Source organism: Sceloporus undulatus, chromosome 11 (assembly GCF_019175285.1).
Source record: "Sceloporus undulatus isolate JIND9_A2432 ecotype Alabama chromosome 11, SceUnd_v1.1, whole genome shotgun sequence".
NCBI classification, from domain to species: Eukaryota; Metazoa; Chordata; class Lepidosauria; order Squamata; family Phrynosomatidae; genus Sceloporus; species Sceloporus undulatus.
Genome location: NC_056532.1, coordinates 8,774,238 through 8,800,727, shown reverse-complemented (window position 1 = coordinate 8,800,727; position 26,490 = coordinate 8,774,238). Strand labels below are relative to the sequence as shown.

The window sequence follows — 26,490 nt, the reverse complement described above, 5'->3', positions numbered from 1 at the left end:
TGTGTGTGTGTATATATAGGGTGTGTGTGTATATATATATATATATAGGGTATGTGTGTGTGTGTATATAAGGTATATGTGTGTGTGTGTGTAGGGTGTGTGTGTATAGGTTGTGTGTGTGTATATATATAGGGTATGTGTGTGTATATGTGTGTGTGTACAGTATATATATATATAATAGGATATGTTGTGTGTATGTGTGTGTGTGTATATATAAGGTATATGTGTGTGTGTGTGTGTAGGGTGTGTAGGGTGTGTGTGTATATATATATATAGGGTATGTGTGTATATGTGTGTGTGTGTGTGTATATATATATATGGTGTGTGTCGGGTATATGTCAATATATATGTGTTTGAGGTGTGTGTCTGTGTGTGTCTGTGTATATATATATATATATATATATGATCTGTATGTGTAATGTGTGTGTATATATAATGTATATGTACGTTTATGTGTATGTGTGTATGTATGTATATAATGTGTATGTCTGTGTGTGTATATATATATATAATGTGTATGTGTAATGTGTGTGTGTATATATAAATATATAGAATGTGTATGGATAATACTGTATATATATATACACATACACACTTAATGTGTATGGATAAAGTGTGTGTGTGTGTACACTTGTCTAATGTGTGTAGAAATCATAAAAATGTGTGTAGAAATAATAATAATAATAATAATAATATAGAAATAATAAAACACACATTACTATTACTATTACTATTATTATCATCATCATCATCATCCTGCTTTCCTCCCAAGACTGGGACCCAAAGGGGCTTAAAGTCTTAAGAAACACAATGGAATTAAATGTGTGTGTATGTAAAATGGGCAAAAGAAGACTGGCATGCGCACACACACACACACACACAATATGTATGTGTGTACTGTATATGATTATTAATACACATTGCAGAAATAATCCAGTTTGAGACCACTTTCTCTGCCCTGACTCAGGGAACCTTGGGAAGTGTAGTTTCGTGAGACGTTGAGCCTCCTCTGTCAGAGAGAGAGAGAGCTCTGGGGCCACAATAAACTACATTTCCCATGATTCCCTAGCAGTTAAAGCGGTCTCAAAGTGGGTTATCTCTGCAATGTGTTCCAGTTTCCGCAGTGTGTTTATTCTTCCTTTAAGGAACATCCCACTCCCAGAGACAACTGTCTGGAAAAATAATGTTGGGAAGCAATACTTTCCAGCGTTAGAGATGCTGGAAAATCATAATTAAGGAATGGCATGGAAATTAAGAATGTCATGGAAATTACCATTACAAACGCAACGCAGCTGGGATTCTGCATGGAGACGGAGGTGCGGGTTTTGACACAACCAGCCTAGTTTGTAGCATTGTGCTTTTGTCCTTTCAGATGCATCCTGAGGCGGCTTTGCTTAGTCTGGGGATGATGGCAGTTGTAGTCAGGCTGGAGAAAGCTGGTTCAGCCATTGGAAGGCCTTAACAAATGGCATTTTGGGTTGATCCTTTAACCATCCTTTCACCCTCAAAACTATCACCATCTCGGTTTATTTGAACGCAGGTGCCGCCTTTTAGCTCTCCAGTTCATCCTTCAGATTGAAAGCTAGTGGGTTGCAAGTCCCATCGGCATTAGCCCCCATAGCCATTGGTTAAGGATGCTGGGGTTTACGATCCTACCAAACCTAGCAGGTTAAAGGTACTCTTGCCCTAAAGAATACCCTTTTGTGTTTGTAGAGGCTTCTGGAGGCTGTGCGCAGGTACCTTCTTCACTGCAGAAATAACCCAGTTTGAGGCCTCTTGAGTTCAGTGCTGGGGGATTGTGGGAATTGTAGTTTGTTGTGATAGAGAAGGCTCACTGTCTCCCATGAAATACAGTTCCCAGAGTCTCCTAGCATTGAGCCAAGGTCTCAAACTGGATTTAGTTCTGCATTGTATTCTGGCTCTTTGACACTTGGCTGTCGCTAGGAATAGTGTTTATTCGGCTTTCATTAAGCGAGTAGAAAGATAGTAGTACCCTTTCTTTTTAGGACGGAGGAAGACGATGGTCCATTGCCCCCTTTGAGGTGTTTCAGGGTACGTAGGAGGTATATCCCCCCATTTTCAAGCCCCCTTCTCTCTCGCTTTCGCCGCAGACCCGGTCTAGAAAGAGGGACAGCGCTATAACGCGACCCATTTCAGTGACTTCCAGATGCCCTCTGCTTCGTGGGATGGAAAGGAGCACCTTTCACATGTGTCACTGCGCTAGGATTTAAAGCCGCCGGTGTTTGGGATGGAGCCGCGTTGTTTCAAAAGGCGCATGGGGGAATCTATGCGAGTCGAAGAAGCGCGGACGGGGACACTCACCATAATGCTAAACGGAGACATATATATTGTAGGTCATTTGCTTAGCTTGTTGAGACGCGGAAAGTATGAAACCAGTCCTACCCCTGCGGACGCTAAAGAGCATTTCCATGCGCCTGGCTTCACTCTCTAGTATCATCTATGATATATTGCTATGATAGCCAAGCTGTTTGCTTGCTCTCTCCTTGTGAGAGTCAGCAGTCTGGTTTCTATATACATTGGAGGGAGTGGAAGGATAGATGGATGGATGGATGAATGTGCCCCTGGGCAGGGATGTCTGTCCAGATGCGCCTTTAGTTCCATTTCATTAGTAACATGTATTAGATCAGGGGTGCCCATCATGCGGCCCAGGGGCTGGATGTGGCCCGCTAAAGGATTTCTGGAGACCCGGAGTCAATGTCCCGGCTCCCAGAGTTCCCCCCCCCCCCCCCGCTCACAGAGGACTTTGGAGGACGGGGGCAATGGACTCTTTGCCCAGAGTTTGCCATTCCTTCCCAGGAGAGCTTTTGCTCAGTGCAGGCCTACAACTCCTCTCACCCCATTGCCAGGCAGAAAGAAAGAAGGAAGGAAAGAAGGGAGAAAAGAAAGAATCAAGGAAGTGAAGAAGTGAAGCAGGAAAGAAAGATGGGAGGGAGGGAGGGAGCGGAAAGGAAGAAAGGAGGAAGGGAAGAAAGAAGCAAGAAAATAAGGAAGGGAGGGAGGAAGGGAAGGATTAAGGAAAGAAAGAAAGATGCAAGGAAATAAGGAAAGAAAGAAGGGAGAGAGGGAGGAAGGAAGCAGGGAAAAAGAGAGGGAGGGAGGAAGCAGGGAAAGAAAGAAAGGAGGGAGGAAGCGAGACAGGGAGGAAGGGAAGAAGGGGATGCCGGCCGCTTGGAGAGGTGACCAGGCTTCCCCTCATTTTCCTGGACATGTCCCCCTCTCGGCCTTCCTGTCCAGGAGGAGGGATTCCACAACGTCCTCCATTTTGAGCATGGCTAAGAAGTATGGATTTACATTTATATGCTCCCAGCTTTTATTTGGTCGTGTCCTCCATGTTGCTTGAATGTCCTACATTTCACCATCCCAAACCTATTGGCGGCCCAAACATCCCAGCCGACCTTAATTTCGGCCCCTGCCTCCTTCCAAGTTGGGCACCCCTGGATTAGATGTATGCCTTCTGATGTTTGTTTATGAGTAATGCATGCTTTGAATAATTCCCTCAGTTCTCAGTGTCGCTTGCATAGCCGAAAATAGCATCCGGAACGAAACAAAGGTGTCGGCAAGGCTTGGGGGAACCCTATGATTTGCAAAGGTAAAAGCAGATAAAGGTGCGTTGCTCCCACCCAAAAGAAAACAGCTCAGTGAGAAGGTCTGGAACCGATGGTCCCAAACACACTGCAGAAATAATCCAGTTTGAGACTGCTTTAACTGCCCTGCCTCAATGCTAGGGCATTCTGAGTACTCTAGTTTTGTGAGACATTGAGCCACAGTGAACTACAATTCCCAGGATACCTGAGTACTGAGCAAGGGCACTTAAACTGGATTATTTCAGGTGTACCTTTATCAGGATGAAGGCTGCCTTTCCTTCTTTCCTTAAACGTGGGAAGGAAATAACTTGGATGTAAATACCAGATTAAGGGACAGTGTGTTACTAAGGACATAGACTCACGCGTTATCTTGGGAAGCAGGGAGCTTGTAGTAAGATTGCTGCGACATGTACCGATGTTCCGGAGCATTAACTCAGAAGCACATGCACTGTTGACTCACGGTCCTGCCTCCTCCATTCATTCTTCCACACACTTGATAACATCGAAAGGTCCTAAGGGAAGACAACACTGTAGTAAGGAAAGCCTTGTATCCACCAGCATAGCTAATGTTGTGTGTTACGTATAGTCATAGATAACCAAGTAACCACTGAACAGCTTTTCTTGCGGCATAAGCTTTCATGGATGAGGATACAAACCAAGTGGAGAGTTCCCTTCATACTTCTGATGATGTAGACGGGTGTATGAATGGTTAGCCTCAGCTAGTAGGAGTATATTTGCACGGGCGTAGAGGTAATGAAGGCGAACGCACATCTTAAAACAGTGGTATCAAGTGGCAATGGAATGCACAAAGTCCAGCCTTGCGCTGCGGTCCTGGACTGTCCTTTCTGCATTCCATTGTCAGCTTGGTTCCACTACTCTCAGGATTCCCCTGCCTTTGTTGGTTTATTGTGTGTAGTGAACAACCTGTGGCCCTCCAGGTAATACCAGATTCCAGTTTTCATCATCCACACTGGGTACGGCCATTGGTCAGGATGATGGGAATTGGAGTACAGCCGGCCTTCCTCATTTGCGGCTTTGACTTTTGCGGATTTGATTAATAGGATTAATAGGTTCTCTTTAGGAGTTGCTTGGTCCTCCAGCGCAACTCTGTGGCCGACTCACAAGAGGTTGTGTTGGAGGACCTAAAGCAGGGGTAGACAACCTTTTTGAGCCTGGGGCTGGGTTGCTGTCCCTCAGACAACAGGGGGCGAACTCAAAATGGCACCCGGAACGGCACAGAAGCTGCGGCGGGGGTGGCAATCGGCGACAGGACCGGACTGGGGCCAGTCCCAAGGCCTCGCTGGGCCGGATCCGGCCCGCGGGTCGTAGGTTGCCAACCCCTGACCTAGAGGTTCCTAGAGAGAACACCTCTCTAGTCATTTGTAGGTCCTCCACCACAATTCTGCAGTCAACCTTGGGCAGATGTTGACCACAGAGTTACGCTGGAAGACCTAGAGCGGTGATGGCGAACCTTTTACAGACCGAGTGCCCAAACTGCAACCCAGACTCCGCTTATTTATTCCAAAGTGCCAAGTCCCTCTGGCATTCTAGTAAGAAACCCTGCGCTAGGGCGACGGCATGTGTGCCCACAGAGAGGGCTCTGAGTGCCACCTCTGGCACACGTGCCATAGGTTCGCCATCACTGACCTAGAGATTCCTAGAGAGGTGTTAGTTCAAGTAAAAATTTGTGGGTTTTCCACTTTCGTGAGGGTCCTGCACACCTAACCCCAGCGAATGTGGAGGGCCCGCTGTACAACAACCTCTGGAAGGCCACAGGTTACCTACCTGTGGTTTACTGTGAGCATCCTTGACCCGGTCGTCCACTGGCACTACCTAGAGATACAGTGGGGCAAAATTTGGATGTATTTATCTAAGCAAATGAATAAATCGGAACCGGGTTCACCCCTTCCATCTCCAAGGCAGGCTTTCTACATGTATGTTTTCTATGCCACCAATAGCCTCTGCCCCTCCAGTCGTTACTAATGTTGAGAGGTGTAGTAATGTCCCCTACACTTGCGTTCGAACGATAGATATACTAGCATAGAATAAAGCTTTCAAGTCATTTCCGACTGATGGTGACCCTAAGGCAAACCTGTCATGGGGTTTTCTTGGTATGTTTCTTCTGAGGGAGCTCCCCATTGCCATCCTCTAAGACTGAGAGAGAGTGTGACTTGCCCTACTAGGTCCATGGCAAGACTGGGATTCGAACCCTGGTTCCCTAAGTCATAGTGCAGCACTAGAGCTATCAGTTGGTGACTAAGTACAATCAGAGACAGTGCATACAGAGACAGGATACTTTGGTGCATGTTGTAGTTGCTCTAATGTCATGATTTTCCTCCAGTGAGCTCCAAGTGGCATATATAGCTCTCCTCCTCCTCCTGATTTGACTGCCCCAGTAACCCCAGTGAGAAATTGCAAATGGCCCCAGTGAAGCTGGAAATCTGAGTCTGAGACTGTGAGCGCTACACCATACAGCAGTGATGGCGAACCTATGGCACGAGTGCCAGAGGTGGCACTCAGAGCCCTCTCTGCGGGCACATGTGCCGTCACCCCAGCACAGAGTTTGCCAGAGTTTGTTATTAGAAAGGCAGAGGGACATGGCACTTTGCAATAAATAAGTGGGTTTTGGGTTACAATTTGGGCATTCGGCCTCTAAAAGATTCACCATCACTGCCATACAGACTGTCCCTTCAGTGCCATGTAATGGAAATGCGATCAAAGGGGGGTACAGGTGGTCCTCCACGTCTGTGGCTTTGACTGTTGCGGCTTTGATTATTTGCAGCTTTGATTAATATATCCTCTCTAGGAATCTTTAGGTCCTCCAGCGCAAATCTGCCAGAGGTTGGCCATAGAGTTGTGCTAGAGAACCTAGAATTTGCTACCAACAACACTTCTCTAGGCATTTGTAGCATGATTCTGCGATCAACCTCTGGCAGACATTGACTGTAGAGTTGCAGATTCTTAGGTGTGTTAGGCAATGTGCTTTTTTATTTGTGGGTTTTCCACATTCACGGGGGTCCTTCGCCCCTAACCCCAGCGAACGTGGAGGGATCACTGAACTACTCATGGCGGCCTAGAGGTAACCTTCATCCGTTCGGGTTCTTACATCCTTGGCTACACATGTCTGCACCCTTCACTTCCATTGTGGTCTTTTGGTAGGCAGCTAAATCGCTATCCTTTTGCAATATGTTATCTCAGCCTTCCCAGCGAGAGACTGAATGGTTGAAGTTTTGTCAAATACGACCAGGAGTTTGTGACAGCACAATAACAGCAACAAGAATAATAACAACAGCCAACCCTGGTAGGATTATAGTGCTGCAGATGTATCGTTGAGGGGAAAGGCATCGGTGTACCAGGAGGAGAGAAGCGAAAACAGCCTCAGAGAGGATTTAGCGTTGCTCTCTTCCCGCAGTAGCAAGATGGAGTTATGATTAAAGTCTTTAATCCTGTAGAGGAGCCAGTAGGATCCTTCTTGCTGTGGGTTTCATTTGGAGCTTGTAGCGCATGAGAGTTGCAGCAAAATGTGCATTCAGATGTATTTATTTGGTACATTTTCCCTCCTCTCTCTCTCTCTCCCAGGAGCTTAGCAAAGCCTCTGATTTGGAGAGTTCGCACATGAAAACCCAAGTCACATTTTCTCAGCCTCAGAGGAAGTCAATGGCAAACCCCCACTGAAGCAACTTGCCAAGAAAACCCTGTGATAGGTTCACATTAGAGTCGCCATAAAGAAAACGATTTGGAGGCACACAGCAACAACATCAGCAACAAAATGGGCAATGTGGAGAAGCAGTGCGCCCTTACATATTGAGCATGTATTAGAGGCATCTCTTAGCAGAGATTCTTTAGCCTACCTTTATTTGCCCAGCCCACAAAGGCGTCTCCAACTTCTTAGTCAATTGTTGCCTTATCCACCACATCAATACTAACTGCCTAGCAAAAGACCTCAAAGGAAGTGAAGGGCGCAGACATGTGTAGCCAAGGATGTAAGAATGTTGCATGTTCCCCACTTTGTCCAGGTAGGAAGAAATTGCAGGGACCATACTACTTGGGTTTGGCTTCATTAAAGAAGGAGCGCTATAGACGGGAAAGCTGCATGTGGACTCCTGTACCCCAGAATAAATCTTTGGGGAAGGCACTCTGCAAACCACTATGTTTCTTTTGGTTCCTTGCCTCTCAAGACCATGCTTCTTGATCAGCTTTTCCCTTTAGAGGGTTGTCTGGCTGTTGCCTTCTCCAAATTGCAATGGCTGCCCCAATCTCCACATTTTTGGCTGCAATAAAGAGCTTCCTCTAACTGCCTTGGACCATGAAGAAACATTATGGTTTGTTCTTTTCTTAAACCCCAAGAAGTGATCAGAGTTTAGAGTAACCAGGCAGAAATCCCATGTTACAACAGGAAAGGATTGGCTGTAATGGTAGGGGCTCTCACATTAGACTTTGGCTAAAACAAATGATTGGCAGAGGATCTCTCAGAGAAAACAGACATGGGACTTTATAGCTAAGTCTGAAAGACATCTGAATGTCCTTTACCGTGAGACAGTCCGAAATGTCGTCCCCATAGCCTTCTCTGAATATGTTTGCAAGCCTATGTCTTTCTTACTTTTCCAGCCAGTAATTCTTTCAGGGGGAATCTAAGGCCTGTTACAGACTGCCAAAATAAAGCTGCTTCGAGTCTCTTTGGAGGTGTGCTGTTTAAATGATGCATGCATCCGAAGAATCCGGAAGCTGCACCAAAGCTGCACTCAGGTGCTTAGGAATGGCGCGACCTCCGGACTCTTAGGACCCATGCGTCATTTAAATAGCATACCTCCAAAGAGACCCGAAGCAGCTTTATTTTGGCAGTCTGTAACAGGCCCAAGTTACCTTCATAAGGTATTTTTTCAGTCACATTACGCCTTGCGTGTTTCGCCTTTTCACATCTGTCGGAGTCTCTCTAGGAATCATCCAGCACATTTGTTATTGGAAGTGCCAACCGTAATTCTCTCTCCGCTTCCCTTCAAATCTTGTTTCGGCTTTGCAGGCTTTGCAAGATAGGTTTGGGTTTTAGGCACCGTGTTTTTCCTCCTTATCCCCATTTTGCAGCAGGGAGACGATGCTCCAATTCCGCCGCCGGCGTTTCTGGTCCGTTTGAAATTTCCTTTGTATGCGTAAGAGCTTGAAAATCAAATAAAACCCGACTGTGGAGAAGGGATGAGATAATACAGTACTGGTTTGCTGTACAGAGCCGTTGTAAAGATTGCCGCTTGAAAACCATTATTGAGCTCTATAAATGCGGAGTGGTACTACCGAAATGTCTGGTTTACTGTGCGACACTGTAGCTGTAGCAACAGATTTATTAATACAGATGTTATGGCCTTGTTGTTGCGGTTGACTTTTCAGTTTAAGGGGAACATCTGAACTTGGGTTTTTGCGGTTGGATAGAGACAGTTGAGAGCTAATGTGGTGTCATGGTATGACGCTGGAGACCTGGGTTTGAATCCATGCTCAGCCATGGAAACTTTCCAAGTGACCCTGTGCATATCACACTCCTCCTCAGAGGAACGCAAAGGCAAACCCCTCTGAACAAATCTTGCCAAGAAAACCCCACTATAAGGTTGCTGTAAGTTGGAAGCGACTTGAAGGAACACAACAACAACAGAGATGGGTTGGCCCAAATTTTCTCCATTCCATGCAGCCACAGGAGAGGAGAGACTAGCTTTGCTTGTCTCCTCCACCTGAATTATTTCCAGTTGGTTATTATAATAACTGCTATTTTGCATTAAGAATTAATGCTTCTTTTTTCATCCTCCCACCTGCTTTTCCTCTCATATCCTGTCATTTGTGATAAGTCAGAAGGCTTCAGCTAGTCCTGGAAAGATGGCACAAGTGTCTTTGGAGAGGATGATCTAGGACTTGAGCTGTCCCGGATCATATCCTCCTTCTCCCAAGGGATAATAAAAACCCTATAAAGGGGATCTTGGTAGTAAGGCAGTTTAATGTGGGCATGGGAAATGGTGGCATCTCAATCCCAGGGCAAACTCATATTTTGAAAGCTCAGTGCTGTGATCAAGCTATCTATTTGCTCAGTCTTTTTGTACCATTTTTGTTCTTGAACGAACCTCTTTCCTTAGTAAGCAAGAAGGAAGCTCAGGAAGAAGAGAAGATTAATGTTTTGGGGGAGAACACAGTCCTGGATTCCACATTCATAGTATGGTTAATATGCCTTCATTGAGCGCACCAGGACGGCACAGCTTTCAAAGGTCCAAAACACACTGCAGAAATAGTCTATTTTGAGACCGCTTTAACTGCCCAGTTCCCATGATTTTCTAGCACTCAGCCAGGGCATTTAAAGCAGTCTCAAACTGGATTATTTTTGCAGTGTGTTTTGGGCCCGTGTTATTAGATCTCTTCCTCACGGAGGGAAAAACCGTGAAGGGAGAATGGAAAGCGGGGAAGTTTTGGTGTTAAAAATAATGACTGTATTGTGTCTCTAGGAGGAAAGATCCACAGATTTGCTGGGTTCATCAGAGAGTCCAGAAGCCGAGCCAAAGCCATGTTCCAGTCCTAAGGACTGGAGCGCAGCTTTGGTGCAGCTTCCAGACTCTTAGGACGTGTGCATCATTGAAATAGCATACTTCCAAAGTGACCCGAAGCAGTTTTACTTTGGCTTGTCTGTATGGAGCCTAAGAAAGAAACAGAAAACCAGTCTGTCCCACACACACAAACCCATCTTTGATTCTCCGTTTTGAATGCGCAGAACGTCCCTCGAATTCAAAACTGTTTCCATCCTACGCGGCGTTCGTAAGCCAGTTTGTCGGTGGAACGCAGAGAGCCACAAGGCAGCCTTTGTCTTGTGGAGATAAATTTAGATGCTGGATTAAGTTTTTTAAGTTCGTTGTAGCCAAACTGGGTAGTTTTGCAATCCCTGGATCATGTCTTTTGTAAGTTAAGGCAGAGAACCCTCCCCGACCCCTTGCTTTTCATACTCCTTGAATACATAGCATTGAACATCTACCATGTTTCTTGGTGTTTTAGGGAAAGGGTTTAGCAGCAGCGTGTTTTGAGTTCTCAGAATTTCAGATAACGTCGCTGGAGTCCAAAATGGCCTTCTTCCAACGCAGCTTGTTCCTTGTGAGGCAAGGCCATGTGTGCTCCTTTTGTTTAAAGTGAAGCCTTTTGGCCTTGTATGCGCACCCAAGTTTGTTACTGTAATGTTCTTCTGCATTTAGAGCCAAACAGAGCAGTCCTATTGAGTGACTTGTTCCACGATAAGTCAATATTTATATAAACCCCATTGATCCGATGGGTGTACTCTCCATTGAATATGGACCTTTATTTTAAGACTTTGTCATAAACTGAAGACGTTTAAGCCTCCGTTATGTTCTCTCTTCTTCTTTTTCCATCTCCTAGGGCCACTGTAAGATATTCGGGGAGGTTTAACAGCAATGCATCGATGTAAACAGGTTCACAAGCCTAGTTTCTTTGTGGGTTTTTCGGGCTATGTGCCCATGTTCCAGAAAAGTTTCTTCCTGACGTTTCGCCAGCATCTGTGGCTGGCATTTTCAGAGAATGCTGGCATGGAAAAAAGTGGGTCTATATATTCTGTGTGAGCCTGGGAAGTGTAATGTTTCCAAACTCTGGGTATACTGGAATAGACTGCATTCATGTATGCCAGCCTTATGCGACTACTGACGATAAAATATGCTTTAACAATGTGCTGTATTCTTCGTTTTCAATCTAAATCACTACACTTTGTGATAGTCCTCTTGCAAAAGAAATAGATATCTGCATAAACAACCAGCCATCCTAACTGAACATCCTTAGTAGTCCAGAGGGATAGTTTTGTTAGGAAAAGAAAAGTGGAATCTATGGAGCCATAGATGCAGGCGAAACGTCTGGAATAAAGTCTTCTCGAACATGGCCACATAGCCTGAAAAACCCACAAAAGACGATGGATGCCGGCCATGAAAGCCTTCGACTTCTCTGAAGATGCCAGCCATAGATGCTGGCGAAACGTCAGGAATAAACTCTTCTCGAACATGGCCACAGAGCCCGAAAATGCCACAGAAAGCTATGGATAATAAGAGTTAAGATGTTGTTATTGTGTGCCTTCAAGTTGTTTCCAACTTACGGAGACCCTAAGACAAACTTATGATGGGGTTTTCTTGGCAAGGTTCGTTCGGAGAGGGTTTGCCTTTGCAAACCCCCGAGTCTGAGAGTGACTTGTCCAAGGTGGGTTTCATGGCTGAGCTGGGAATGAAACCATGTTCTCCAAAGTCATAATCCAACACTCAGGAGGAGCTGCTTGAGCGTGGGTTTGGATGTCCCTTGTGGTCTCCTCCAACTCTATGACTCTATGAACCACTCAAATCACGATGCCACAGGCGTACAATTTATTTATTTATCCCTGGCATCCACAAAAATGGCCTCTTGGGTTCATATGTGGCTCACCGTCCGCACTTTGCGCCGCCTTGATCTGCCTGTTCTGGCCCACTAGACAAAGCATGTACCAAAGAGGCTAGGTTTAAACTAAGATGATGAACTGTATTCAAGGGCCAGGTTTTGTTAGTGTGAAGCAGCCTTTGTCACACAGTTGTACAGAAGAGCAGCCACACCCAAAGCTAGGGCAAACAGTGCTTCACTCATACGGTTTAATAAGTCTCTGTTTATGTCACTCATACCTGTCCTTTTTTCCTCTTCTTCCTGCAGCTTTACCAACAAGGCCGACTATGCCAGCTGGGTAGTGAATTTTGCGAGCTAGAAGTTTTTGCGAAGGTGCTTCGAGCTTTAGATAAAAGGTAATCCCATCTTTGAAGACGATGGTTTTGTCATCAAATGTATTTGGTGAATTCCAAGCACCGTTTCTGAAACCCTGCCCTGGTTTTACTGATAGAGATCTAAGCATGGGCTGAATTCTTTGTCAAAGTCAGGCCTATTCCAGACTGCCAAAATAAAGCTGCTTTGGGTCTCTTTGGAGGTATGCTGTTTAAATGATGCCTGCACCCTAAGAATCCGGAAGCTGCACCAAAGCTGCACTCTGGTGCTTAGGAATGGAGTGTGGCTTTGGCGCAACCTCCGGACTCTTAGGACCCATGCGCCATTTAAATAGCATACCTCCAAAGAGACCCCAAGCAGCTTTATTTTGGCAGTCTCTAACAGGCCTCAGTATGGTAGTTTTGTGAGGTATTTAACCGCCTCTGTCAGAGAGTTCTGGTGCCACAACAAACTACAAATCCTTGGATTCCATAGCATGGAGCCATGGCAGTTAAAGCGGTGTCATACTGCATAAAGTCTGCAATGTAGACACAGCCTTAGTCCATCTATCTTGATATAAGCATGTGTAGGCTATTTGGAAATTTTAACTCCCCATATCCCCAGCCAACATCAAGCATGCTCCGCTATGTATCCATTGTGTAAAATAATTGTCAGTAAGCAATTACAGCCTTTTAAATGTTGGACACTATTGCCTGATATGTTTTGACAGTGCATTTGTTTAACCACATTGAACCTCCTTTCAGAAAGGATGGTTGGATACAGAAACTAAAATGCACCACTTAAGAAACAACGGAAGAACAGTTATTCTTTGAGGAAAGTTAACACGATAACAACCTTTACTGACTTAAAAGACCTAGCGCACAGAGTTACCACACATCATAAAGACCCCACAGCCTTGTCTTTTGACAAAGTTGTGGTGCCCTATTTTTTCCATGTTTCAGTGGGTTAGAAAATAGTAAAGACCCTCTAACTGATTATTTATTCTGACTTCTCCCCATTTCAATGAAAAGAGAGGCTGATAGATTTTGGAATGAGAGAGCGTCATATAAATCTGTTTGACATTTCAATTCTTTATTGCTTAAAAGAGGGACTCATAGCGCAGTGTTAGGCTTGCTGGAAACAGGTGCTCTTGAATGAAGAACGTCTTGCATTGAGCACATCTTACTCCCTTGTTGGTGTTGTTTAGATTGCAGCTTCAAGATATTACCAGGAAAGAGGTGGGAAATTGTTCTCTCCTTTCTCTCTCTCTCTCTCTCTTTCAGACATCTACTTCATCACTGCTTTCAGGCATTGATGGACCACGGGGTAAAAGTGGCATCGGTTTTGGCCTATTCATTCAGCAGGAGATGCTCCTATATAGCAGAATCGGATGCTGCTGTAAAAGAAAAAGCAATCCAGATTGGATTTGTTTTAGGTAAGTGGGAGCGAATTGGAAAATCAGGCTCATTTGCTTGCTGAAAACCCCGTGAGAGGTGAAAAAATAGCAGATTGGAGGGACTACGCTATGGAGAGGAGTCCTTAAGTTGGAAAGGAGTCCTTAAGTCAGAGAGGAGTCCTTGAGTCGGAGAAGAGTCCTTAAGTCTACTTAGTATGGATAAAGCAAGAGACAGCATGACGTAGCAGTTAGAGTCCTGGGGAAAACAGGATTTAAATCTCCATTGAACTGGGAAGTTTACTGGGCAACACTGGAACAGTTACCTCCTCTTTCATCCTGTCGAAAGGTTGTTGCGAGGATAAGATTGAGTGGAATGTTTGTTGTTATCCTATTCGTGAACCTGATTTCTCAGAGTGGCATATATTAAGCCTTCTGTCCTATAAGTAATTGCTACTCACTGTGGTGGTCCAGGACTGGCACTATTGGCTGGTGGTCCCTGGCAAGTTTGCAAGAAAGAAACACTTGTTGTCAGTGGGCACAAATATGATGCCTTTTCCTTGGCATATTGGGAAACAATGATTGCCAGTCCACCACATCAGAGAAACAGTGCTATACATGTGCTCCCTCTCACGTTCAATACCTTGTTCATGTCTGCCTTCTAGGAGGATTCCTCTCAGATGCTGGCTGGTATAGTGATGCTGAGAAGGTCTTCCTTTCCTGCCTTCAGTTATGTACGCTTCATGATGAGATGCTTCACTGGTTTCGTGCTGTCGAGTGTTGTGTCAGGTAAGCTTATTAGCCCTGTTCCAAAAAGTGAGAGATCCACACTACTGTCCACAGGATCCACAGGAGCATCGAGAAGGTCCCCAGATTTGGTGCTATAGCAGTGGGATGGAAGCTCTCACATTTTGGTGGCTGGGGCAGAATAGGTGGACAACCTCCACCGACGCCATTTCAGTAATTCACAAGCTGGGAATGGGTTCGGTAACAAAATGTGTAGTTGTCCTTGATCTTTGAAGTCCTGACTGTGAGACCATTCAGGCCAACCCTTGAAAGAACCGCAATTGCCAGCAAACAGCCTGCTTTTCTCCATTGTGAAAGGACCTTGTCTTTGGTTCCTTCTGCATTTGCTGACAACTAATTTCTCATGGCAAAAGAGGTGGGGGTTGCATGCCCAGGAACTGGGCCATGGTCTTAATCAATCTTTGCTCGGTGCTGCTGATGTGCAAACAAGGTGACATTGCCTATTGAGAGAGAGCCAGGCTGCTACGGATCCTCTCCCCCATCTGCTTGTTGACTCTTAAATTGTGCTGACTTCACACTTCATTGTGATTTCTTATGATATCTAGTGATGCTCCCTTCCTTTAAAGAAATGCTAGAGTGGACTGGTGCCTAGGAAAGAACTTTATAATCAGACTGAATGAATAGCATAGAAATGCAAAACCTTTGGGTACAGTGAAGTGCTGACAAGTTCTCCAGGGCACCAGTTCATTCCATGCATCTGAGAAAGTAGACCAAGTCTAGGTCTTTCAGTTATTCTCAAAGGTACTACAAGAGCCCTTTGGCGACCGATATTCCAGACTAACACGGCTGCGTCTCTCAATGTCTTTCCTAGGTTGCTTCATGTTCGGAACGGCAACTGTAAATACCACTTGGGAGAAGAAACCTTCAAGCTGGCACAGTCGTACATGGACAAGCTAGCAAAGCACGGCCAGCAAGCCAACAAGGCAGCGCTGTACGGAGAGCTGTGTGCCCTGCTCTTTGCAAAGAGCCATTATGATGAGGTGAGCCTGCTCCGCTGGACTTGGACGAAGGCATCCTGAAGGCTTGAACATAAAGGGGTGGGGCGAACTGTCCCTAGGGTTGACTCACAGTGGTGCGTGGGCAGACAGAAGTGTATTTCACCAAAACTTGGCAGCCAAATTTTAACTAAGTGGTGCCAAATAAAATTAACATTTGGCTAAAATTAGCATTGAGCAATGGTTCAGATGCCAGAGTTTGCGGGAACTCGAGCTTTTCTCAGTCACTATGAGGCCCAGCTGGGAAAGACCAGTGTCAGCATAGTATCCAAACACTCATCATTTGAGAATATACAGTGGCTGGCTACTGGAGTTCTTTAAGGCTTCCTCTCCTCCTCCCTGAAGTTTGCCAGGACATCTTGCCCCAAGACAACTTGCCCTTCTGCTTTTGCCTTCCAACGCTATACCATACCCCCTTTGCTAAGCCCCACAACTATTACACTTGGTACTTAGGCTAGAACAGGATCTCCTCAAGGTACAGAGTTTGAAAGCCAAGTTCTGGGATTTCTGTTGGATTTCTGTAAACATCATAATTGCTGCTTTAAGGGCAAAGAGCTCCCTTTGGCCAGATGACCAGAGTTCAGCAGATAAGAGGAAGCCCAGCCAAATAGCTACAATGGCTCCAGCTATTTGCAGATGTTCCCCTCACAGTTCAGAAGATTTATTCAGGCTACACTGGGGAGAAAAGATACCTGCAAACCTTAGAAATGCTAAGTAATCTTCTCGTGTGTCCCTCTGTGATTTGCAGGCTTACAAATGGTGTATAGAAGCCATGAAGGAGATCTCCGTGGGCTTACCTGTCAAAGTAGTTGTGGATGTTTTACGGCAAGCTTCAAAGGTGAATTTGGCAAATAACTTACCAGTCGTTGGGCAGGGTTTCTATGAACATAGAACCCTTCTATGTTCTTTTGGGGACACTGTTTGATAAAGTCAGAATTGGGCGTATTGAGAGATGGGAAAAGAAACTCCCTTCAAGAGGCCAGCATTCTGGACAAAGTGCTGCTCAAGATTCAGTTCTGGATCATTACAAGAATGCTCACCTGTGTCTTTCTCTACCTCTTGGTTTAGGCTTGCGTGGTAAAACGCGAATTTAAGAAAGCTGAGCAGTTGATAAAACACGCAGTGTATCTAGCGCGGTAAGTAAACCCATTCCCCCCCAAAATAACAGCAACACCCCATTCCTTCTGCTTTCCGTGCTTCTAACTTGCCTATATTTTTAAACCTTTCAGGGAGCATTTTGGAGCCAAGCACCCTAAATATTCAGACACGCTACTAGACTATGGGTTTTATTTACTCAACGTAGACAACATCTGTCAGTCGGTTGCAATTTATCAGGTACGGCTTTGGCCTCTGTTATGTCGAATGCTATGGAATGACTGTGTATTTCTGTTTTAAAATATCTTCTATGTTAGGCCTGTTACAGACTGCCAAAATAAAGCTGCTTCGGGTCTCTTTGGAGGTATGCTGTTTAAATGACGCATGGGTCCTAAGAGTCCGGAGGTTGCACCAAAGCCACACTCCATTCCTAAGCACTGGAGGGCAGCTTTGGTGCAGCTTCTGGATTCTTAGGATGCAAGCATTGTTTAAACAGCATACCTCCAAAGAAACCCGAAGCAGCTTTATTTTGGCAGTCTGTAACAGGCCATAGTTTCCCAAAGTTTGTCCCTTGGGATAAGGTCACACACTGTTTTAAAGTCTATAAAGGCAGTGAATAATGCTCCCTTAGATTTAGAAGTGTATTTCTCAATGACATGATAGAGAACCAGGGCATGATCAGTTGTAGAGCGATCATTCCTGAACCCTCCTTGTTCATCTCTGATGATATTCTCTTCTTCTAACCAAAGTTGTCATTTGTCCAGGAGGTGCATCGCATAGAGTTGACTTATGATGTTAAGTAAGCTGTTGGGCCTATAGTTCCCAGGGTCAAATTTCTCACCCTTCTTGTATATGGGCACAATAATAGCTAATCCCTAGTCATCAGGAATACAGGTTGTCGGATCGATAGTCGTAAATAGAGCAGCTAGAACAGGAGCCCACCAAGCTGTATTAGATTTAAATACCTCGGCAGAGAGGTTATCATTGCCAGGCGCTTTTCCAGCTTTAAGTCTAGAGATCGTAGAGTTGGAAGAGACCGCAAGGGCCATCCAGTCCAACCCCATTCTGCCATGCAGGAAATCACAATCAAAGCATCCCCATTGACAGATGGCCATCCAGCCTCTGCTTGAAGACCTCCAAGTAAGGAAGCAGTATACTTTGTCTTGCTCTGCTGCATGTATTGCAGCATTGAAAAGTGGGTTTGGAAATACCCATTTTTCAGCTACCGTAACTGATGTGCTTTCTTTACATCATTTCAGACGGCGCTAGACATCAGGCAGTCTGTGTTTGGTGGGAAAAACATCCACGTAGCTACAGCTCACGAGGACTTGGCTTATTCTTCGTATGTTCACCAGTACAGTTCAGGAAAGTTTGACAACGCACTGTGAGTACTCTTTTCACTTTACATCCCCCTCTGTTTGTCGGAGGCTTTGTTAACCGCAGCATGCCTGCGCTTAATAAACTGCGGCGGTTGTTTACTGCAAGTCACAGGCGAAGGTTTTGCAAGAGACAAGGCTAATCCTCTTCCAGCAGAATAAATTATGCAGATTGTAAACCAAAGCAATGCTGTTTGATACAGTCGCTTGATTGTGAATGTGGATGCCATTCGGTATTCAGGCAGTAGAAATGTTGCACTCCATTTGTGCCCTGATTGTGTAGGAGTGAGCTGGAAGATAGGGCAGGATATGGGGAGTAGTAGAGAGGAGGCTGTACTCCTTGGCAGAGTTTGGGGAAAGTCTATTGCGATCCAAGAAACTGCAATCCAAAAAAAGTACGTTTTGCGTGCTGAGAAATTACAGCATAGTTACGCATAAGCCATTGCATACCAGTACAATAACTTAAAACAAGCAGTATTAAAAATGACCATCATACTAGGCCACACGAGGCAAGAAGAAGTGGGCATCTGCCAGTTGGAGTTTGCACTCGAATTGTTCCAAGACGCTCCTTCTGCCCACCATCCCATCCCCTTTCCACTGATGGTTAACTGCCTGCCCTTCCTCATCACATTTATTTTCGCAGTTCCTGATCGTCTTGGTCTATTTGTTGTGGTTGTTGTTGTTGTTAAATTGCTTGAGGCCCTTGTGATATTTTGTGGCTACAGATCAACACGCTTTGCCAAGGAATGTTTCCCTTTGTCTGCCCTGAGCCTACTTCCGTTCAGCTATAGTGGGTGATCCAGGACAAAATATGAAGGGAGGGTTTGGCTTGCCTCTCCAAGAGGAGATATTTCCCCTTTCTCCTTATCAGCCAGCAAACAAACATGCTCTTTGTTTTCAGACAAAAAGCCGTATCTTTTTCCAAGAAGTCCCACAGGATTTGTGACAAAACAACTTTTTAATCCTTTGTTTTGACGTATTTTCTTAGCATGCATTAAGCAGCTGTATCAAAGCCTACATATCCCAAAGGCATCAGATCCCATGGGATCTTAGAAGGGTCAGTTGTGGGTAGTACTTGGATGAGAGACTGGGTTTTTATTTAGATGAAGAGCCGCTCCGAGAAAGGGGCAGGAGATGTATATGTTTCTCATGTGCCTGTTGTGCTTTTTTTTAGATTCCACGCCGAACGTGCAATTGGTATCATAACCCACATCCTCCCAGAAGATCATCTTCTCCTTGCCTCCTCCAAAAGAGTTAAAGGTATTTCCATACTCTGCTGCTTAGAAAGAGAACTTGTTGGTATTGTAGAAAACAACAGGGGAAGAGATATAGAAGGAAGCGCATCAGAAAAACAAGGACAGCAGTCATAGGATTCCTAATAAATACAGAAGGTATGCCACGTATGCTGCCTTGAGCACTTTGGACGGAAGGAAGAAAGAACGTGGGAAAGGCCTTAGAGTAGTGATGGTGAACCTTTTCGAGGCCGAGTGCCCAAAGTGCAACCCAAAACCCACTTATTTATTGCAAAGTGCCATGTCCCTCTGGCTTTCTAGTAACAAACGCTGGCAAACTCTGTGCTGGGACGACGGCACATGTGCCCACAGAGAGGGCTCTGAGTGCCACCTCTGACACGTGTGCCATAGGTTCGCCATCACTGCCTTAGAGGGCTGCCGGGTATCTTCAGCTAGATAGGCCAAAATTGAATAAGTGGCAGGTAAATTTGAGCTTCCTGCTCAGTCTTGAAATTGTCACATTGAATTGGGGACAGAAGAAAGTAAGTACTAAGTGGAACACTCTCCAGGGGATGCTGGCGTTAGTATTCGGTGCTTCTGGTTCTGCATTAACTTGATACCTTTCAGTGTACTGGCCGTCTTAATGTGGCTTTCTCTTCCCTCTTTCCACACTCATCCCTGTACAAGCCCTTATTTTGGAGGAGATTGCCATTGACTGTCACAATAAGGAAACAGAGCAGAGGTTGCTCCAGGAAGCCCATGACTTGCACCTGTCCTCGCTCCAGCTTGCAAAGAAAGCGTTTGGGGAGTTCAACGTGCAGACGGCCAAACACTACGGTAACCTGGGCCGGCTTTACCAGTCGATGAGGAAATTTAAGGTAACTGCATCTTACTTGGGGGCAGCGGGTATTGGTTAAGGTGTGTTTATTGGAGCTGTATCTCCAGCACAAAAACAGTAGCCATTTAATCTACCCCAGTCTTAAGGGTTGTGTACCGAATGCTACATTTATGTTCAGAAAGGTCTGCCTGACCATTGCAAGTGGCCTCAAGCCCTGGCTTGATGTGGGGCCATGCCAGTGATGTGGGGCCATGCTTGATAAGTGGTTATCATGGGATTTTAGGGTAGGACTCAACAACTGGAGATCCCCGAGTCAAACCTTCTCCCTCTTCTTAGTCTACAACTCACATTTTGCTAATCTGGAGGCAATTGAGGTAGCATTGGACCTCCACCTTATCCCAGTTCTCTGGTCCCACAAGAAATCTAGTTGCTGACCACTTCTGGACCAGTTGGGATTTTAAACATTGCGGCCTCACCACATTGCCTTAAAGGCTGGAGACTTTGGCCCCATACAGACAGGCCAAAATAAAGCTGCTTCAGGTCACTTTGGAGGTATGCTGTTTAAATGACACATGCATCTTAAGAGGCCAGAAGTTGGCCCAAGCCTGCGTTCCAATCCTTAGTATTGGAACATGGCTTTGGCATGACTTCTGGACTCTTAGGACATATGAATCATTTAAACAGCATACCTCCAAAATGACCCGAAGCAGTTTTATTTTGGCCTGTCTGTATGGGGCCTTTGTTTTCCTTAAAATTTAAGGGACATTGGGTTGATTGAAGTCAGGTCCTAACCGTAATGTCAAAAACCAACACTTTCCTTGCCTTCATGAACCATCACTAAATGATGTGTGGTCATGCTCATGATCTGTGGCCATTAAAAGTCTTCTTCTGTGTTTGTATAAGAGAGAGAGGTGGAGGGATTTCCAAATTCCAACTTTGTCTCAGTCTCAGATTTGTAAAAACATTAGCCTGACACTGACTTAAAGAGGTAGAGATACATCTCTCCCCTTGCACCATGCTTACAGATTGTGTGCTGTGTGGATGCTGCTGTCTAATAAGCCTTTGAATTTTGTGACCCTTCCAGGAGGCGGAGGAAATGCATATCAAAGCAATCCAGATCAAGGAGCAGCTTCTGGGCCAGGAAGATTACGAAGTCGCGCTTTCCGTGGGACACCTGGCCTCGCTCTACAACTACGACATGAATCAGTACGAAAACGCCGAAAAGCTTTATTTGAGATCCATAGCAATTGGTGCGTTGACTCTTCGAGGGAAAGGTTTACGTTTGCAGAGGCGGTTGGGGAGGCAGGGACAGGCTCTGTTGGGGAAAGGCGTAAAGTCAAATAGGGCTCTCCAAGGGTGTACACTTGTCAGACTGGAGAAATAGAAAAGCCAGTAGAGTTAGAAAGCCACTGTTTCCATGAATTTGTCTAATGTCCTTTTAGAGGCTCCTTTACCAATGGAAAGAAAGAGAAGGATTCCTCCCCTTCTGTGGGAGGGCAATCCCATGATCCCTCTATCTAGTGTCTTGCCTCCACTCCACACATGTTGAAGAGAGCTATCTATCTAGCTATCTATTCCTTCTCTAAAGAACCAAGCCCAAAGTAGTTTTCTGCATCAAATGCAGCAGTATCAAGCCCAAGAAACCATCCCACCAACCTTCCTCTTGACATGACTGCATATACTATATTCATGAGGGAATCCCAGTGCTTTGAGGCTTTTGAAGGAGTTGGGGGTCATGGGAAAAGGATGTGTGGGGCAAACAACTCAAGAAGAGCCTGTTGGGCCACATCACAATGAGCTACAGTGGCTAGTCACTTGCTCACATGGACACACTGCAAGAGCCTCCTCTAATCTTGTGCTCCCCAGCAGTTGATACACAAAGGCATGGTACGTCTGGTACTACAGGTGATACATAAACCCTCCAGGCTAGTAGCCATTGATGGACTTAAACCTCCATGAATGTATCTAATCTCCTTGTAAAGCTGACCAGGTTTGCAGTTATCACGACGTCTTGTGGCAGCGAATGCCAGAATTTAGCTGCGCACTGTCTGAAACCTGGGCTGCCATTTCATGCGTCCTAAATCTTCAAGGAGAGCTGTGCCAACGCAACCTTTAAATCCCAACCAATCCCAGTTTCTGCAGAGGAGAGTTAGGGCAACAGTGAAGGAATGTAAGCAAACATTTACAGGTATAGTTTCAGAGTGGGAAATAGTGTCGGACTGAAGGTTTCACATAAAAAGCATGTTTAGGGGAAGTGTTTAAAGGTAGAAAGATCCATCCATGACGGCCACCTGGTTTGTTTCGAATTCACTCTTCCAAATCTGTTGCTTGAGAGGATTGAAGGAAGTAGAAAATGGATTTTGCTTAGGGAAAATGCCATAGAAATGGCATTTTAGACTCTGGTGGGGGGGGGGGAATCTGAATGCTCTAATCCAGTGATGGTGAACCTTTTAGAGACTGAGTGCCCAAACTGCAACCCCAAACCCACTTACTTATTGCAAAGTGCCATGTCCCTCTGGCTTTCTAGCAACAAACGCTGGCAAACTCTGTGCCGGGGCGATGGCACATGTGCCCACAGAGAGGGCTCTGAGTGCCACCTCTGGCACACGTGCCATAGGTTCGCCATCACTGTCTAATCTCTTTTAAAAAGCATGACTAGATAACATTTTAAAAACGTAACCCTGTCTTATCGTGTGTTCTTGTTGCAGGAAAGAAGCTTTTCGGGGAAGGTTACAGTGGACTAGAATATGACTACAGGGGCCTCATTAAACTGTACAACTCCATTGGCAATTATGAGAAAGTATTTGAATACCACAACATTTTGGCTAACTGGAACCGGTTGCGGGATCGGCAGTTTTCGGTCACGGATGCCCTGGAGGATGTAAGCACCAGCCCTCACTCCACCGAAGAAGTAGTCCAGTCTTTCCTGATGTCTCAAAACGTCGAAGGACAGCTTTGCTAAGGAACTTGGGTCAGCTTTCCCGATTGGGATTTCCCTCCCCGTCCCCGACACCTTTTCGTTTTGCCCAAATTTACATGGGAAAAGTCATACTGTGAAATTTGAAACCATATAGTTCTTTCTTCTCCTTCTTCTCCTCCTTCTTCTTCTCGTTCTCCTCGAAGGGGCTGTAAAAATTGCATCGCAACACTGGTCCAGTCCATACAAAACTCCCCCGTTTTGGGGGTGATCTCAACTTCGGATGGCGCGACCGTACACAAAACGAATGTGTGCTAACGAAGAAAATCCCTATCCGCATGAGTACGGCATGTTTTGTTTTGGCTCGCGTTTTCAACTTGAGGGAGAGAGAGAGAAATATATATACATAGAAATATATATATATATATATATAAAGAAAAGGAAAACATAGACATCCCTAACGATCTTCTCTATTTTTTAATTTTGGGGTTTTTTTTTTCAGGGGGAGGGTTTGGTCGCCAAGAAGCCACTTTATCGGAGATCTCTGCAAGAGTAGAAAGAGAGAAATAAAACCGTTTAACCCTTTTCAAGGAGTTGCATTCTTCATTGCGGAACGAAGGTGCCAGCTGGCTTGTAGGTCTGATGAGTCCAAGTCATAGGATACCGTTTGGTTCCTCGCTTGACCTGGTAAAAAGTCTTATTTGGTATGGATTGTCAGCAAGTCAAGAATGGATATCCGGATGCGGAGCGGGGAGAGAGGGTCTCGCTTCTTGCCTTGTGCTGCCTTACGAAGAAACGCGGCGACGAATTTACTCCAGCCAAGCAACGCTTGGTTACGAACTGCGCTCAACTACCATCTCTCGCCACCGCTTTTGCTTTTGACGCGCATCTAAACTGGACCAGTGTTCAACCGGGAGTGATAACGCATCGACATAGAGATACATACGTATGTCTTGGCAGCCTTTTCTCTTCCTTTGTTCCCTTTTGTTTGGCACAGGGCAAAGTGTTTTCTCTAACAGGACCAGGAGAGGATTGAAGCGGACCAGCCTGTCCTTAGAACGAGCCTCGGACCAATGGCTTTCTGCCCCTCTGCGTTCGCTTTTCCCCCGGTAGAGTCATTTCATCGAGAGTGTATTTCCAATGATAACAAGAGACTTTATATACGTGTGCTAGATGACAAAAAGTAGGCGCTTCGACGTTCTTTGGCAGTTGCGACGGCATGTCTTTTCAATTGCAAAGGTTACGCAGGTAAACTAGATGTTAATGGCGTAAGCAAAACGTTACAAACGCTTCTCCCTTCCTATTCCCATCCCTATTCGAAACACGCTCTCTCTAAAGGCTATAGCTTGCTTTGTTGTCGTTCGAGAAACTAGATTTGATTTCAATGATCTGAAGATGACCATTTATTGTACAGCTTTCAAAGATCAGTGGATAATGCCAAAAAAGCACAACAGGTCGCTCTCTCTCTCTCTCTCTCTTTCTCTTTCTCTCTCTCTTTGTTTCCGTTCCTTCTTTTTTTACGTTAAACGAAACCCCAATGTCTTTGTATTTAACTTTTTTTTTTAACAGCAACAGTCTCATACATTCAAGAACAAAACAAGACAACTATGCCTGTCTCACTTGCTTGTCTTAATTTGTGCGTGTGTGCGAGCGCGCGTTTGTGTTTTTCTTTGGTTTCTTTTGCTTGAACCACCTTTTTAACATTGCGGTAATAATAATAATAGTAATAATAATGGACGTTTTCGGAGACCTATGTAGCATATACACAACTAGGTTGGAAAGAATAGGGGGACGTTGTTGCTCACTTACCTCAGTTCTTAATACAGAGGCATAGGCAGTGTCTCTGTATTTAAGGGTATCATTGGATGGTCTCCCCTATTTTCAGGGGGTTTCTAAGTTGCCCGAAGCAACTGGGACCTTTCGACTTTTGGGAGTGAATTTTAATCAGTTTGATTTTTTTAATTGTGAGGTTCGGAGGGGGAAACATACGGTCCAGAGTACAGCAAAGGTTAGCAGTCGGCAGTTTCGGATACTGTTTAATCCTAACTACTATAGCAATAGGCTCGGCTTTTAACCCTGGAATATTGCAAGCCGGCGGTTTTTTGTTTTAAACTAGTGCCTTTGGAAAAAAGAAACCGCCTCTTTCTTTTCGTTTTGTGCGCACGGGTCGGAAGGAGGGGACCCCATGCTCAAAAGGAAGGCGTCCGTTTTTGGGAAGCGCACCTTCCGCACCTCTTGTCGTGGGAACCGACAGAGAGGCCAGTAAAGATGTAGAATTGCCCATGATGACGAGAGATTACGGGCTTTTCCTTGTAGGTCATGTTCCGCTTTCTGAGCACGGAGCTGTCTGAGTGGATTCTGCGAAAGGTAGATGATTGATTCCTGTTGATTTTATTTCTTTTAAACTGAACCTTTGCAAACAAAATCATGGTTTGTGCAACGGATGCACCCAAAGTAACTCTTTCGTGGGGACAGGAGGGTGTGCTCTAAGGAGGAACCCAAGTCGAACTTGGAAATGTTAACCTTTCTTTGACTGCGACTCCCAGAAAACCCCGGAGATGATGGTCCTCGCTGGTGCTTTCTGGAAGCTTTAGTCTAGAAAACCAGCATTTCCAGGAAGCAATGATCCCTAGGCAGCCTCGGGACATACACAACTCACTGCAAAATAAGCAGATAGTTCGGGTTTTGGAGGGCGTTTTCTTACCCACTTTGGCCCCATACAGACAGGCCAAAATAAAGCTGCTTCGGGTCTCTTTGGAGGTACGCTGTTTAAATGATGCATGCGTCCTAAGAGTCCGGAAGCTGAGCCAAAGCCACAATCCAGTCCTAAGGACCAGAGCACAACTTTGGCGCAGCTTCCGGACTCTTAGGACTCATGCATCATTGAAACAGCTTACCTCCAAAGAGACCCGAAGCAGCTTTATTTTGGCAGTCTGTAACAGGCCTTAGTCTCCCAAATGAAACTTTGCCATCAGATTGTCTTAGGTTCGGTGTTTCTCAGCGAGTGCCCATTTTGAAGCATCGTTTTAAGCCACTTCCAGCTTACCTTGTTTTGCAGGGGGTTGCGTTCCAAAATGGCATGGTTACAGGCCCCAGGTTTGGGAACCGCTGATCTATATTGTTTCCAATGGTCAGGATACTTGCCAGTAGCTTAAAGACCCCACTTTTTTCTTTTACAAACAGCAATAGATCTCAGTGACAACATTGTGTTGAAACAGTGCTTCTTAATCTCTGCTGTTTGCAGTTCCTACAACATTCAAGTGGATTGCATTTAAATTAATCGCCGGACGCAGCTATGACCAAGGTCTTAGTTTCCTGGCTTGTGTGTGATACTACTCCTAAGTAGTCAAACCTCATGAGGTTGTGTTTCCTTGGTGTTTTGTTTGTAACCTCTGGTAGCTGAAAACCTACAGTAGGGTCTCCGTAAATCCGAGTTGACTTGAAGGCACCCAGCAAGAGCAAAGTAACTGAACTACACCTCCCTCCACTATATCTAGTA

At 45.2% G+C, this 26,490-nt stretch overlaps 2 protein-coding genes across 2 annotated transcripts in view; one reads left to right on the top strand and one right to left on the bottom strand.

Annotated features, from left to right (window-relative positions):
• The window catches only part of PPM1D (protein phosphatase, Mg2+/Mn2+ dependent 1D), a 169,897-nt gene that overhangs the window by 37,341 nt on the left and 106,066 nt on the right, over positions 1-26,490 (bottom strand).
• APPBP2 (amyloid beta precursor protein binding protein 2) lies at positions 1,824-25,804 on the top strand. Its single transcript, XM_042442255.1, has 13 exons — positions 1,824-2,350; positions 12,294-12,382; positions 13,622-13,773; positions 14,397-14,520; positions 15,350-15,518; positions 16,282-16,371; positions 16,602-16,669; positions 16,763-16,868; positions 17,888-18,012; positions 19,179-19,264; positions 19,924-20,114; positions 21,159-21,324; positions 22,783-25,804. Exons 1-13 carry the CDS (start codon positions 2,249-2,251, stop codon positions 23,034-23,036), a joined length of 1,722 nt encoding a protein of 573 aa, XP_042298189.1. The 5' UTR covers positions 1,824-2,248; the 3' UTR covers positions 23,037-25,804.